We start from the raw sequence: 16,179 nt of genomic DNA, 5'->3' as shown, positions 1-16,179 counted from the left end.
TCTTAGGGGAGACCCTTAAGCTAATGATAAAAGAGCTACCCAATCCAACCCACCTTACTGCATAGCTCAATATATCATGGCTCTTCAGTAAATGTCCAGTCATGTGATGAGAGCCCTAGGGCATCAAACATAAGGGGGAGAAAAAGTACAGACAGTTCAAAGAAGTTTTCATGCCTCTTGAAAAATTCATTGGAAAATTGAAATTATGGTCAACTGATTCATGACCAGAACCTTTGTGGTAATGTGTGGTTTTGGATGATAAGAAATAAATGCGTGAGCTCTGATATTTACAACAGAGAGGAGGCCATTCAGCCTTTTGTATCCATGTCAGCTCCAAGAGGGCCACGCCTGTAAAGTCTTACTCCCTCTCTTCTTTCCAGTAACTTTTCAACTTCTTTTCTCACATATGGCATTCAGCTTTCCTTTGGTTACCCTATATTAAATGCTAATTTACAGTAACCAATTAAATTACCAGCAACCTTTGAGATGTAGCAGAAACTGGGGTACCCAAAGGGAACCCAGAGGATGTTGGAAACAGCATGTAAACTCCATGCACACCGCACGAGGACAGGATGAAACCAGCTCTCTGGAGTTATGAGGTAACAGCCCTCAGCCATTCTGCAAGATTTGATATCCTAAACTTCACAATGCATCAACAGTGGCATAGGTAGTAGGGGTGGCTGCCTTGCAGTGCCAATGACCTAGGTACAATCAAGACCTCTGGGGCTGTCTGTGTGGAGCTCACAAGTTCTCCTTTGACCACATCGGGATCCTCTGGTTTTCTCCCACATATCAAAGATCTGCAGGTTGTAGAGTGAATCGGTTACCTTAGATTGTCCCTAGTATGTAGACAAGTGGTGGCATCTGGAAAGTACTGCTGGGAGGGTGAGGAGAGTAGTGCAAATGATTAGTGTAAATGGTGGATTGATGGTTTGTGCACAGTTAATGGGCCAGAGGGCCTGTTTCCATGCTGTACCACTCTTTCATCGAGCAATTTGTATATACATGGCCAAATTGGTAAGGCCAAAATAATTCCACATTTTTTCATCATGTTGCTTCCAAAATGGCAAAATCAATAAAATTACATATTTTTAAAAAAAACTTTGATTAAATAATAGACTGGCACAATTCTTCAGTTACTTAATGTGCCAATCCTCCACATCATCAACATTCCATAAATTTAGGGCCAAAGCCTTGGCTTCTCCTTTTGTAAATCATGAAATTAGCCATTAAGCTGGATCTACTATGTTCAATATCAGAGCTTTCTCTGGTGACTGGGGATTGGTAAACAGAACACTGAGAGCGACCTGGTTTCATGCTGACATCCAGTGCTGTCTGTATCAGATTTGCACATTCTCCTTGTGACAACCTCATTTCCCCAGATGCCCTCGTTTTCTCCAACATCTAAAATTCGCGTTGGTGGGTTAATTAGCCATTGTAAATTATGCCTTCGAATAGCTAATTGATAAGAAGGAATCAAAGGGAGGTTGATGGGCATGTGAGAGAGTAAGTTGCAGGTTTGGGGAAATAAAGAGAATGGCACTGGTGCTCTGCTGGTGACCAGAATGGACCAGATGAGCTGAATGGCCTCCTGTTTTTGCACTAAGTAAATATCCCTTCACAGAAGGAGAGACACTGTCAACACTTGTTGGGTTCTATTTTGGAAGATTTTCACAACTATTCTGGAATTCCATTTTGTCGGGCACACAAAACTCAAAACGGTCAACCAGTTTACCTATCTCGGCTGCACCATATCATCAGATGCAAGGATCGACAATGAGATAGACAACAGACTCGCCAAGGCAAATAGCGCCTTTGGAAGACTACACAAAAGAGTCTGGAAAAACAACCAACTGAAAAACCTCACAAAGATAAGCGTATACAGAGCCGTTGTCATACCCACACTCCTGTTCGGCTCCGAATCATGGGTCCTCTACCGGCACCACCTACGGCTCCTAGAACGCTTCCACCAGCGTTGTCTCCGCTCCATCCTCAACATCCATTGGAGCACTTTCATCCCTAACGTCGAAGTACTTGAGATGGCAGAGGTCGACAGCATCGAGTCCACGCTGCTGAAGATCCAGCTGCGCTGGGTGGGTCACGTCTCCAGAATGGAGGACCATCGCCTTCCCAAGATCGTGTTATATGGCGAGCTCTCCACTGGCCACCGTGACAGAGGTGCACCAAAGAAAAGGTACAAGGACTGCCTAAAGAAATCTCTTGGTGCCTGCCACATTGACCACCGCCAGTGGGCTGATATCGCCTCAAACCGTGCATCTTGGCGCCTCACAGTTTGGCGGGCAGCAACCTCCTTTGAAGAAGACCGCAGAGCCCACCTCACTGACAAAAGGCAAAGGAGGAAAAACCCAACACCCAACCCCAACCAACCATTTTTCCCCTGCAGCCGCTGCAACCGTGTCTGCCTGTCCCGCATCGGACTTGTCAGCCACAAACGAGCCTGCAGCTGACGTGGACTTTTACCCCCTCCATAAATCTTCGTCCGCGAAGCCAAGCCAAAGAAAAGAAGAAGTTCATTGGGTACATTCCTTCAACATTGTTTAAAACTAATAATCAATGACACACTTGTGCACTGGTTAATGTGCTCCACTACCAGTCAGATTTCTGGGCCATTGATCACAGACATGAGTTTGAATCCCACAATATTCATTGTCTTCATCAAATTAAATCAATCTGCTATTAAAATTAAAGTTAGTTCTAGCATTGGTAACCGCAAAACAATTGGATTCTTGTAAAAATGCATCAGATTTACATACCCTCCAGGCAAGGAAATCTGCCATCTTCACTGTATCAGGCCTATATGTGACTGAACCTTGACTATTTTCTAAGTTCAGGGCCAATAAAAGATGAACAATAAATGCTGCCTTTGGCAGTTATATCCACATATTCTGGGTGAATAAACAATAATACATTAATGTTGACATTGTTTGAATATTTCTATTTTGAAACAGTGTCTCACAAATATTTCTTCCTTTCAGGGAAAGCATGGTCACCCGGGTTTACCAGGAAGAGATGGACACCGTGGACCACTGGTAGGACTTCTTTCCCAGCTGCTGAGTTCTGGATTTTGTTTACTGACTCTCCATTGTTCGCTTGATGGGAGGTATACTTGACGTGCTGCTCTCCCACTGCCATTGACAGCTCCAAGACTTTTCCCAAATGGTCCCTCTTCATGCCATAGCTTATATAAGTTAATTATCTGATGTGGAGAGGAGTGTGAAGGATTGCTTCCAAGTTTGATCAAGTATTAACCAAAGCATAAGGTGAGAGGTGGGAAGATCTGTTGACAAGTGCACAATGCTTGATTGCATTTGCAACTCCTCAGCAAGTGAAAGGAGCCCTTGCCTGTTTTTAACCTGAGTGGGACAATATTCAGGCATGGGGTGAGAAATGACATGTAATATTCATACTACTGAAGGGCCAGAGATTTTCTCCCACAAGTCAGTTTTCAACCACAATCAATGACATAGCCATTGCTGAGTCATCCAACAAATTTTATCTAATGAAATCTGGGATCCATCAGATGCTAAAAGCTTAAAAATGTCATTTCTACTGACTTCCTGATCTAATGGAGGTGGGGCAGGGTTTTGGCATCCCATTTGCTCCCAGAAATAAGATTGCCAGTTTGAATATTTTAATAGAATTGTTTTGATGGGTTTAAGTTAAGAGTATTGCTGCTGCTGAGGTGAAACACAAAAGTCTGCAGATGCTGTGATTGTAGTAAAAAAAACCCAGAAGTGATGGAGGAGCTCAGGAGGTCTCGCAGCGTCCATAGGAGGTAAACCTATATAACCGTCGTTTTGGGCCTGAGCGCTTTTTCAATGTATGAGTGAAAAGCAGGCAGGCACCTGAATTAAAAGACAGGGCAGGGGGAAGAGTACAGACCACCAGACAAAAGCTGTTAATTGAATATGGGTAGGAGGACAGGAGAGAGGAGATGGGAGCAGGGATTCTATGAATGCAAAGCTGGAGGAAAGGAGAAAGGGAAAGGGGAGAGAGAGAGAGAGAGAGAGAGAGAGCTGGAAAAATGAGATATTGGAATTGATGGGGGGGCATGCTAATGAAAATTGAAGAAGTCGGTTGATACCGTTTGTTTGGAGAGTGCCCAGATGAAATATGAAGTATTGTTCCTCCAATTTGAGGGTGATCTCAGTCTGGCAGTGCATGAGACCATGAACAGACATGTCGGCAAGGGAATGGGGCAAGGAATTGAAATGGCTGGCTACTGGGAGATTATCATTATAAAACCAACATCAGTTGTTCCAGAATAAAATCATCAATTTGTTCTCTTCCCCTACAAACACCTGCAAGGTGAGCATGATGCTGACAAAGGAGGTTAGCTGTGACCAGAGCAGGATCTTCATCATTTACCGGTATGTATTGGGAAAGGAAATGGATTGGGTAGTGGTGGAGCACTCATGACTCCAATGACCTTGGTTTGGTCCTGACCTCTGCTGCTGTTACTATGGAGTTTGTATGTTCTCCATGTGACCCTGTGGGTTTCCCCAGGTGGCCTGTTTTCTTCCCATATCTGCATCTCTGGTAAATTGAGCGGTCAGTGTAAATTATCCCTACTGTGCAAGTGAGTGGTGGAATCAACACGGAGAATGACGGGATTAGAGTGGGTGCTTGAAGGTCAGGGCAGACATTATGAGCTGAAGGACCTATTTCAGTGTTCTGTGACAAAACTCTCTATGACATGTTTGCTGCTACTTAACGCTTGCCTCCCAAATCATGTCCTGTTTCCCCAGTTCCATCTAACCAAACCCCTGCCATACAACCTTTGTTCACTGAAACCTTTGTCACCTATTCCATCCCCAACTCCTTCCTCACAACCCTCAAGAGGAATAAAGAACAGCTCTTTGGTTCACCATGCCTGCCACAACCATGATGCCAATTGAACTAATATCATTTGCCTGCACGTGAACTGTAACCTTCCATTCCCTTCCTGTTCATGTGTCTATTTAATTGGCTCTTAAATGTTATCATATCTGCTTCTACTGCTTCTTCTCCCTCCAGAATCATCCAGGTATTGATCCTTCTCGGTGTTTTTATAAAAAAATCTACCTCACAAATCTCCTTCAAACGTTTTCCCTCTTACCTTAAATCAATGCTCTCTGGTATTTGGTATTTCCACCCTGGGAAAAATACTCTAGCTACCCTGTCTCATAATTAATAACTTTTAACAGGTTGCTTTTCAGTTGCCTATACTCCAGAGAAATAAATCCAATTTGTCCATTCTCACCTTCCAGCTGATGATCTTAATCCAAGTAACATCTTAGTGAACCTCTCCTGCACCTTCTCCAAAGCCTCTGCATTCTTTCTGCAGTGTGGGGACCAGAACTGCATACAATGCTCCAAGTGGGACCTAACCACCGTTTTATAGAGCTGCAACATGATTGCCCATCTTTAGTGCCCTTATTAAAGGCAAGCATGTCATCTACCTTCTTTACCATCCTATCCATTTGAGTTGTTGCTTTCAGAGAAGTATGGATTTTCCCACTAATTTTCACCTCCACATCAATGCTCCAAAGGGTTCTGCAATTTATTGTTGGCTTTACTCGTACATTTTCGATGTCCCAAAATGCATCACCTCATACTTGTCCAGATGAAACTCCATCGGCTATTTCTCTATCCATATTTCCAGCTGGTCTGCTGTATCCTTTGACAACCTTCTCACGATCCACAACTACAGAATGCCATCTTCATGTGCACACATACTGATTAGGTGATCAGCATTTTAACCCAAATCAGTGAACTGTACTATATTACAAACAGAGATTCCAGCAATGATCCTTGCAGAACCCCACTGATCACAAATTTCCAGTCAGAAAGCCACCCCTCTACCATTGCCCTCTTTTATGATTAACCCAATTTTGGATCCAATTTACCATTTGATCCCATATGGCTTAATTTTCTGGATAGCCAACCATAAGGGACCTCATCTAATAATTTATTAAAGTCCATGTGAATTTCATCCACTGTCCTACTGACACACAATAAATAACTTGAGAGGCTGAGACTGAGTCACTGATCCACAGGCTTTTATTCACAATGGACAAGGACCTCGTCCTTTGCAGTGTCCGGGCTTTCTGGGGAAGGGTCAAGGTGTTAGAGGCTTTATACAAGGTCAAAAGAAGGAGGGGCCACAGGTACAGTCACAGGATGGGTGGAGCCATGTAATTGGGAATACAGCAGTTCAACAGTTCACCACATTCACTCCTTGTTTTTTTTATTGTCCAGCAGAGTGACGTGGGCACAAAGTCTTAAAGGTTAAGCTGGTCTGGTGGCTGGTTGTGGGGTTGCAGCCAGGGCTGTAGTCTCATCCCGGACCTCCAGCACCGTGTTAGCCTGCTGGAGGCATGACAGCTCACCCAGAGTGAATAGGGTGGGGGGAAGGTACAGCAGTACATATTGCGTGTCCGTGGAAGGTGGTGTTGCCTGGTGGATGTGCTCCTTTGGAGCCCCCGCATGTGTGAGGTCCTGGATGAAGACAGTTTCCTGGTGCCCATCTGGGTAGGCTATACGCGCGTATTGGGGGTTCATGTGGAGGAGCTTTCGACCAGGGGGTCAGCTTTATGGCCCCTCACAGTAGAACCGGCCCTGGCAATGTCAGGCAGGAGGGGAGGGTGGCCCCTAACGTGGACTTCCTGAGGAAGGAGAAAATTCTTTCGTGAATGATAGTTTTAGTGGCAGTACATTAGCAGAGATCGAGTGGCATGGAGTGCCTCTGGAAGGACCTCCTGCCAATGAGAAACAGGCAGTCCCCTTGATTTCAGGGCAAGAAAGATGGTCGAAACACAGTGCCATTCTCTCTCTCTCTACCTGACCATTCCCCCAGGGGTTAAAACTCAGTCCTGCTGGTGGTGATACCCCTGGCCACCAGGAATTGGTGCAGCTCATTGCTCATAAACAATGACCCCCAGTCCCTGTGGATGTACAATGTGTATCTGAAGAGAGTGAACAGGTTATGCAGGGCCCCAATGACTGTGATGGTGGTCCTGTCAGGGTAGGGGATGGCAAATGGGAATTGGTGGAGGGAAGGGGGCCCTTGGAATCCATGCTCAGGCACTTGAATGAGCATGTGGCTTTTATCAGGTGTGCCCTGTCCAGTTGGTAAAAATATGGATCGTCCTCCATACAGACTCTGCAGCCCCTGGTCACGTCTCTGACATCCCCTATGGAGTATGGCAGATTACAAGATTTGATCAAGTGAAAAAGTCTCGTGAGACCAGGATGGCAGAGGTCGTTGCGGAGGATTGACGCGATCCATCTGTGCACTGGAACTTGTCTTTTGTGACAGGGCATCTGAGGGCTCGATGAGTTTCCCTGGCCGGTAGAGGATGTCGTAGATGGAGAGCTCAATCCTCTACCTCAAAATTTTATTGTTCTTTATCTTACCCCACTGTTTATTGTTGAACATGAATGCCACGGCCCATTGGTCTGTGAGCAGGGTCAAATGTCTGCCGTACTGGCTCAACTATCATCTGAGCCTCCTTCTCTATCGAGGAGTGTCAGGCCAGGGGTCTGTACGATTCGGGAAAAGAAGGCGATGGGGTGGTCTGCCTGATTAAGGGTGGCAGCAAGGTGAAATCGGATGCATCAGTCTCCACCTGGAAGGGGACAGATTCATCTACCAAGTATGTTGTAGCTTTCTCGGTGTCCTCTTTTATGTGGCAGAAGGCTGCCCGTGCTTCATTTGTAAAGGGGAAGGAAGTGGACCTGATAAGGGGGCAGGCTTTATCTGCATAATTTGGAATCCACTGGGTGTAATAAGAAAAGAACCTCAGGCACCTTTTCATGGCCTTGAGGCTGTGGGGAAGGGGGAGGTCTAGTAGAGGCCACATGTGGTCGGGATCGGGGCCAATGACCCAATTCTCTACGATGCAGCCAAGGAGCACCAGTAGGGTAGTGTGGAAAACACACTTATCCTTATTATAGGTCAGATTCAGGCATTTGGTGGAGGTGAGGTATTTCTGGAGGTTCGCATCATAGTCTTGCAGGTCATGGCTGCAGATCATGACCTTATCCAGATATAGGAAGGTGGCGTGCAGGTCGTTTTGGTCTACCATCCAGTCCATCTCCCGCTGGAAGACAGAAATACCATTGCTAACACCGAAGGGGACCTTGAGGAAGTGGTAGAGGCAGCCATCTGCCTCGAAAGCTGTGTAATGATAATCCTCAGGGTGGATTGGTGGTAGGTGGATTTCAAATCTATTGTGGAAAATACACATAACCATATCCATGATGCAAGGGAGGGGGTATGGATCCAGCTGGGTGCAGCAATTAATGGTCTGACTATAGTCGATCACCATTCTGCATTTATCCCCACCCTTAACCAGGGTCTCCAGGGGCTGGTGCTGGTGTTGATAATCCCCTCGTCCAGGAGTCGTCATACCTCCGCCTTTGTAAACACCCTGTCATCTTCACTGTATCGCCTACTTTTAGTAGTGACTGGCTTATAGTTGGTGAGGTTGGTGAACTGCGGTTGGGGGGGGGGGGGGTCAATGCGGAAGGTAGAGAGACCACACGTCAGTTGGGCCAGTGGGAGAAGGGTGAACAGAGCGGCCAGTTAAGGAACTGTGAGTTGCTGACTTTGAGGGGTGGGAGAGGGCCGTCATATTGCATAGTGACACTCTCGGTGGGACTGGAAATCTAGCCCCAACAGCAGCAGGACGCAGAGCTGCGGCATAAAGAGAAGCATAGTCTCTATATGTCGTGCCCCACATGGTCAGCATGACCGTTGTGTAGCTGTGGATTTCTGCAGAGTGATATTTGAGGCTACGGCGACTTTGTAGGTGACCGGTTTTGCCTTAAGGGACTAACGTTGGGCAGTGTCAGGATGAATAAAGCTCTCAGGGCTCCCGCTATCGAAAGGGCATTCAGTCACCTGGTCGTTGATGGAGATGTCCAATATGGAGCAGGTGAATTGGTAAGGGCTGTTCTGGATAATAAAGCATACTTTTCCAAATGCAAGTAAACCCTGCCCCTTAAAATTTGCTCCAATAATTTACTACTACTTGCGTAATGCTCACCATCTGATAATTTCCTGGCTTGTCCCTGTTGCCTTAAGCAAAGGAATACAACTGGCTATTCCCCAGCCTTCTGTACATCTTCATTTCCTTGCAGCTTGCTTGGGAATCTTCACCCCCCCTCCCCCCCCCCCCAACAGGAAGATGAACCTACCAAGCATGTTGACTTGTAGGTGGGGGACCTGTCAAACAAAGCCCCACATTGTGGACTTAAAACCCTGTACAAAGCATCTTTTTTTTTACCCCCAAAGCCAATGGAAGAACCAACAATTCTTGCAAAACCTCCTGAAAGAGAACGAAAATAGTTGAATGTATTGTTTGTGGTAAATGAGGTATCAATGCAGCAGTGATGGTGTCATACTGCAGATCATTCTATGGTGGGAAACAAATTTGCTATAAGTGATGACTTTGCTTTGCTAAATTAACTGAATTAATAACTTTCCCAACTAGAACCTTAAAGTGACAATGCTAAACCAATTATATATTTATAATTTCTGAGGTCTTGAATATATCACATAATAATTTATGTGTTGTGTTAACCTGGTATCCATTTTTCTGTCTATTTCAGCAGATGTTATGTTAACTTTTTTTCTTCATTTAGAGCTGGTTGGTGTGGTGTGAATATTATGATGACTAGCTTATAACTAATAAGCTAGCACTTGAATCACTGCCACATACTAGCCGACTAGTAAATGCTATTAGTCTCAAATGATCTTGGTTGGCATATCTGTGCTGGCCTGCAGGCCCTGATTTTGTGCTGTATGGTTCTATGATAGTAAGCAATATTTCCCATGTGCCCTCATCAGAAATTAGTATTTAACAGTTATATCTGATGTACCATAGCAATCTTATTTTGTGGAATTTAGCAGAGCTGGTGAAATACACAGTGTCCTGCAGGTTTACAAGAATCCAGTGTGAATTCACTTTCCTCAGATGGGCAACATGTGTAGGAGCGAATTAATAACAATAACTTTTTCTTCAACTTCTTTCAATATTCCCTCCTCCGTCTTATCTCTGTGTTGCTGATGGGGATCGTACATTGGGAAGAGCTGCTCTTCCTTCCAAGGAGAAAGCTCTGTGTGTTGGATGGAAAAATGCAGATACTACTGCTTCATAATGAATATGTGTGGATTACCTGTTCAAACACATGGCTCTGGCAGAAGGAGCAGATGGGAATGGAAATCAGAGCTCCCAAAAGATTCATCTGGTTTTTTTTGTGAGAGACTTAATATTTAATTTCCTCTAAAAGAAAAGCAAGCATTTGGGTCTTCTTTAAATTGTAAAAAAAATTGACCAAACGTTTGGCCTTTGACTTTTTAAAACAGTAAGCTCAGAGAATCATTGTAAATATCCAATGCTTACATTAATAAGATTAAAAATAAGGATGGGAATTCTTGTCTCATATTCTGAATAGTCACAGTGTGTACTTACATTTTCGGCTGCTTGAATCAAGTGGAATATTTGGAATCCAAACAAATAACGGCAAAGAATTACAGTCCTGATTGGATGTGTTGGCTACCTGGAGAGAAAGCAGGTGGTATGTCCACAAATCCCATCGCCTTCTAATTAAAGAGAAAAAATTACGGGAGCCGAGAGACCAATCATGGACTTTATGCAGGCATGGCTCAACACCAGGGTTACCATTCCATAAAATTATTCCATGTCCATTCTTGTGCATGTACAATTGATGGCAAACTTTAAAAAGAAAGTACTTGGATTATGTAAATCAAGTTACATCACTGTTGTCATGAGAAATGAACATTAACTGTATGAGAAATGAACATTAAATGTGGGCGGGAGATAAAAAAAAGGTTACTTCACATAGGTTCATTTGGATCTTTTATATCCCTTTTGGGAGGGAAAATTTGGTCATGTTGCAGCAACTCACCTAGAAGTTCATTTCCAAACTATAAAGTGCAGAGCATCCTTCTGACTTAATAGCGGTGCAAGTCTCTGGAGCTAGAACTCACTGACATTTCACTCTGCTTTTAAAGTGCAATCCACAGAGTGGTGACGATAACCTTCTGTAATAAGGGTGACTGTCTTTCTTAGGCAAATATTGATTTTAAAGTGTAAGGGGGAGCCACAGACTAAAAACAATTAAAAAAAATGTTTATATGTAGTTGGAAGGAGAGAAGTACGGAAGAAGCCAAGGGCCCATAAACTTTGGGCAGAGTCCTAAGGGGGCCATAGCCCAAAAAAGAGGGTTGAGAATGGCTGCACTAGAGCACAAGATTCCAGCACTGGTAGTCTTCGTTTACACACTTAACACCCTTTAGCAGCTACAGTACACACCATAATGTTTGGGACAATGACATTTATTTTCCCCTGTGTTTCACAGTTTTAAATTTGTAATCAATCAATTCATATGTGATTAATGTGCACATTTCAGATTTTATTCAAGGTTATTTGTGTACATTTTGGTTTGACTATCTAGAAATAACAGCACTTTTTAATATATTGTCCCCTCATTTCAGGGCCCCAAAATGTTTTGGACATTTGGCTTCTCATGTGTTTATGATTACTCGGGTATATTTATTTGCTTCATTGGTTAAACGTTTGATCACCTTTGGAGTCTGTAGTTGCCATTTTTCAACATTATGACCAGAGTTGTGCCAATTAAAATCAAAGAACTCATTATGAGGCTGAAAAACAAGAATAAAACAGCAAGAGACATTGCCCAAAACTTAGCATTAGCAAAAGAAAGAGCGTGAGCTCAATTGTCATAAAGGAGCTGGTATGCCAAGGAAAACCTCGACAACTGATGACAGAAGAATTCTCATCATAATGAAGAGAAATCCCTAAATGTTTGTCTGACAGATCAGAAACACCCTTCAGGAGGCAGGTGTGGATGTTCCAATAATTACTCTCCACAGAAGACCATGAACAGAAATACAGAGGCTACACTGCAAAGTACAAACCACCAGTTAGCCACAGAAACAAGATAGCTAGATTATAGTTGCTTTCAAAATTCTGGAAAAAGGTTTTGTGGACAGACGAGACCAAGATTAATCCGATTCAGAGTGATGACAAGAGAAATGTGTCGAGACGTAAAGGAAATGCCCAAGATCCAAAGCTGTGAAATGTGGTGGGAGTACTATGGCCTGAATATGTATGGCTGCCACAGGTACTGGCACACTTACCTTCATTTATGATATAAATATTGATGACAGTAAAAAACAAATTCTGAGATGTATAGAAACATCTTATTTGCTCAAGTTTGAGCAAATGCCTCCATACTCATGGGACAGCGCTTCATCCTACATCAAGACAATAATCCCAAACATAGCTAAACCAACAAAGGAGTTTTTCAAAGGTAAAAGCTGGAAAATTCCTGAATGGCCAAGTCAGTCACCCAATCTAAATCCAATTGAACATGCCTTCCAAATGCTGAGGAGAAAACTTAAGGGGACAATCCCCCGAAACAAGCAGGAGCTGAAGATGGCTGCAGTAGAGGCCTGGCAGAGCATCACCGGAGAAGATGCTCAGCACCTGGGGATGACTATAAAATAACAGTCATTGCAAGTAAGGGGTATGCAGCAAAGTACTAAACACGACTACTTTAATATACACACTATTGCTATGTCCCAAATATTATGGTGTCCTGAAATGAGGGGACTGTGTTTAAAAAGTGCTATAATTTCTACATAGTCAAACCAATATGCACACAAATAACCTTGAATATAATCTGGAATGTGCACTTTAATTGTATATGAATTGTTTGATTACAAATTTAAAACAGTGGAGCACAGGGGCAAATAAAGGAAAAAATGTTCCTGTCCTTATGAAGGGCACTGTACCTCCTCCTTCATCCATTCTAGCTCATTGTATTCTACCTGCCCACTTATATTTTATCTCTCTCTCTCTCTCTCTCTCTCTCCTCTCTCTCTCTCTCTCTACCCCCCTCCCCCATCTATCAGTCATCTGTTTCTGCCTCCCAATTCCACCCCTCCCTGGTTCACCAATTGACTCCGTCTCATCCTTCCCACCCCCTCCTTATACTGGCTATCTCCCCTCCATAATCAGTCAAAGGGACTGAAATATCCGTATACTTTACACCCCCCCCCCTCCCCCATTGATGTTGTTTGACCTGTTGAGTCTGTCTAAAGGATCCTCCCATTTTGAAGATCTTTGCCTCTTTAAATAGTTAAATATGGAGAAAAGATTTGGAAAAGTAATAGAATTGAGCATGACCAATCCTAGTTTTGAATATTGTGTGGGATATCCTATGGTTTTGACCTAGAAGAGTGGGCTTATAAGCCACTGTGGGGATATATACAAACAATGGCATTGCTGGATAAGGTCAACAAAAAATATAATATCTTCTTTCTCCAAAGGCTTTGCCAAAAACAAGTAGTTTACAGCTGTTACTGATCTGTGTTAAATGTAATGTTAGCAGTAAATGTTTATGAAAAGTGTAATATGTAATTATAGTTATCCATAATTATTAAGGCAATCATTTTCAGGCAACATGTGTGGTATAGGGAAGAAGGTCTGATATTTATGAAACCTATCTGGAGTTATGATCCATTGGAGTAACTTGCACCTGGAGTGGATAAGTACAGCTTATGAATAATATATTTTGTATTTGAAAAACCTCTCAAAGAATGGTTGAGAGAAATAGGTTTCAATTCAAGATTGACAAGGTTGAAGAGGGATCAAGTTCTGTTTGAATGAACTTCATTTGAATCAGTGGCCTGCAGGTAAAATCACTAGGGCTGAAAATGTTTTGAAAAACAGAGTGAGGGAGAAGTGTGGGCAGTGGTGGATTAACAATTAGGCTGAGTAGGTTTAAGCCTAGGGGCTTGGAAGGAAAGGGGGCCCATCACAACTACTGGTACACCAATGTCTTTTCTTCTTTGGCTTGGCTTCGCGGACGAAGATTTATGGAGGGGGTAAAAAGTCCACGTCAGCTGCAGGCTCGTTTGTGGCTGACCAGTCCGATGCGGGACAGGCAGACACGATTGCAGCGGTTGCAAGGGAAAATTGGTTGGTTGGGGTTGGGTGTTGGGTTTTTCCTCCTTTGCCTTTTGTCAGTGAGGTGGGCTCTGCGGTCTTCTTCAAAGGAGGCTGCTGCCCGCCAAACTGTGAGGCGCCAAGATGCACGGTTTGAGGCGTTATCAGCCCACTGGCGGTGGTCAATGTGGCAGGCACCAAGAGATTTCTTTAGGCAGTCCTTGTACCTTTTCTTTGGTGCACCTCTGTCACGGTGGCCAGTGGAGAGCTCGCCATATAATACGATCTTGGGAAGGCGATGGTCCTCCATTCTGGAGACGTGACCCATCCATCGCAGCTGGATCTTCAGCAGCGTGGACTCGATGCTGTCGACCTCTGCCATCTCGAGTACCTCGACGTTAGGGGTGTGAGCGCTCCAATGGATGTTGAGGATGGAGCGGAGACAACGCTGGTGGAAGCGTTCTAGGAGCCGTAGGTGGTGCCGGTAGAGGACCCATGATTCGGAGCCAAACAGGAGTGTGGGTATGACAACGGCTCTGTATACGCTTATCTTTGTGAGGTTTTTCAGTTGGTTGTTTTTCCAGACTCTTTTGTGTAGTCTTCCAAAGGCGCTATTTGCCTTGGCGAGTCTGTTGTCTATCTCATTGTCGATCCTTGCATCTGATGAAATGGTGCAGCCGAGATAGGTAAACTGGTTGACCGTTTTGAGTTTTGTGTGCCCGATGGAGATGTGGGGGGGCTGGTAGTCATGGTGGGGAGCTGGCTGATGGAGGACCTCAGTTTTCTTCAGGCTGACTTCCAGGCCAAACATTTTGGCAGTTTCCGCAAAGCAGGACGTCAAGCGCTGAAGAGCTGGCTCTGTGTGTGTATGTAACCTCTTGTCATTATGGGCTTGTGTTAGTCCTGGGTCCACCTGTCAATCAAGGCATGCAGCAGGTCCACATTCATCTGTCAATCAGCAGTGGAGTCTTGGTCCCATCTATCAATTTGGGCTCCGCCAGTCCCACTGTTAACTACCAATCAATGCTTGCGTTTGTATTCATGCGCAAGTCTGACATCTGCCTCCTGCAGCAGAGCTCAGCTCATTGCAGTGTCGCTCACAGGAGGTTTAATTTTTTTTTTAAAGACTCTCCCTTCTGTGTTATTTTGTCTCGAGACTTTTTTTTTAAAGAACTGATTTTTTAAAAATCCTTCTGACTTTTCAAATTAATCAGGGCTAACAGATGGCTTCTGTCAGGTAAAGTTTTGTTTGATTTTAATGAAGTTTTTCCTCCCCTCTTCCAACCAAACACCAACTGGTGTATTCCCAACACAGACCTGGAGATAAATTCAGAATATATGAGGGAATCATGCCTTAAGGCTAATAAACGGAACAATTTCACTTTATTCTATTCAACAAAGGGTGAGGCCTGTGCGTTGGGGTGAGGGTAAAATCAGGGGGAGCCTTAACTAAAGCTCAACCTAGGAGATCAGGTCTGCATTGACAAGTGAGTTGTTCAGCTCCAACTGATAGCAGTTGAGAAAATGAAGAGAAAAGCCAAGGAGACAGGAAAAGTTATTGAAAAGAATAACAACAAATAATGGGACAGAACATGGGAGATAAACGAGGAAGATAAAATTGAAGGTGATTTAGCAAGGTGGGTGAATCAATCAGACAAGAATAAATAAATGTGCATCATATAATGGCCTTTACAGAGACCTGGTTGCAAAGAGACCAAAGTTGAAAATAAAATATTTCATTCTAATTTACTTTGAGAGATGTCAAATGCAAAATAATGTGGGGTAACTCTGATTACTGGAGATGAGGCAGCAGAGCCCTGGTTCAGAAAATCCAAGTGGAAGAAGTAGTCAGATGAAAACGAGGGGTAGGAAAGAGCAGAAAACATTGGTAGCAATTGTTTGTAGGCCCCAGATCTATAGTGGTGTGGAGGGCATAGTGTAAACCAATGCATTTAAGGCAGAGCTATTGGGGGAGGAAGGGGCTTTAATCTATACAGACTCATCACCTCAAATTAGCTGAAGGACAAATTTATGAAGTGTCTAAGAAATGGTTTACCTGGTCAGTATGTTTAAAAAGTCAAAGGAGCAGCAAAGTGTCAATTCCAGTTTCATTCCAGATTTCCAATATGTGGAATTTTCCTGTCCTCCCCCTGACCACATGGGCTTCCTCCAG

At 43.8% G+C, this 16,179-nt stretch overlaps 1 protein-coding gene across 1 annotated transcript in view; it reads left to right on the top strand.

Annotated features, from left to right (window-relative positions):
- The window catches only part of LOC138755243 (collagen alpha-1(XXI) chain-like), a 198,914-nt gene that overhangs the window by 131,406 nt on the left and 51,329 nt on the right, over positions 1 to 16,179 (top strand). The window contains exon 16 of the mRNA XM_069920865.1: positions 2,997 to 3,050. Within this exon, the coding sequence (XP_069776966.1) occupies positions 2,997 to 3,050 (54 nt within the window). The remainder of the gene's footprint in view (positions 1 to 2,996; positions 3,051 to 16,179) is intronic.

This window comes from Narcine bancroftii, chromosome 2 (assembly GCF_036971445.1).
Source record: "Narcine bancroftii isolate sNarBan1 chromosome 2, sNarBan1.hap1, whole genome shotgun sequence".
Taxonomy (NCBI): Eukaryota; Metazoa; Chordata; class Chondrichthyes; order Torpediniformes; family Narcinidae; genus Narcine; species Narcine bancroftii.
The sequence above is the reverse complement of the archived record's forward strand: the minus strand, read 5'-3'. Positions and strand labels throughout refer to the sequence as shown.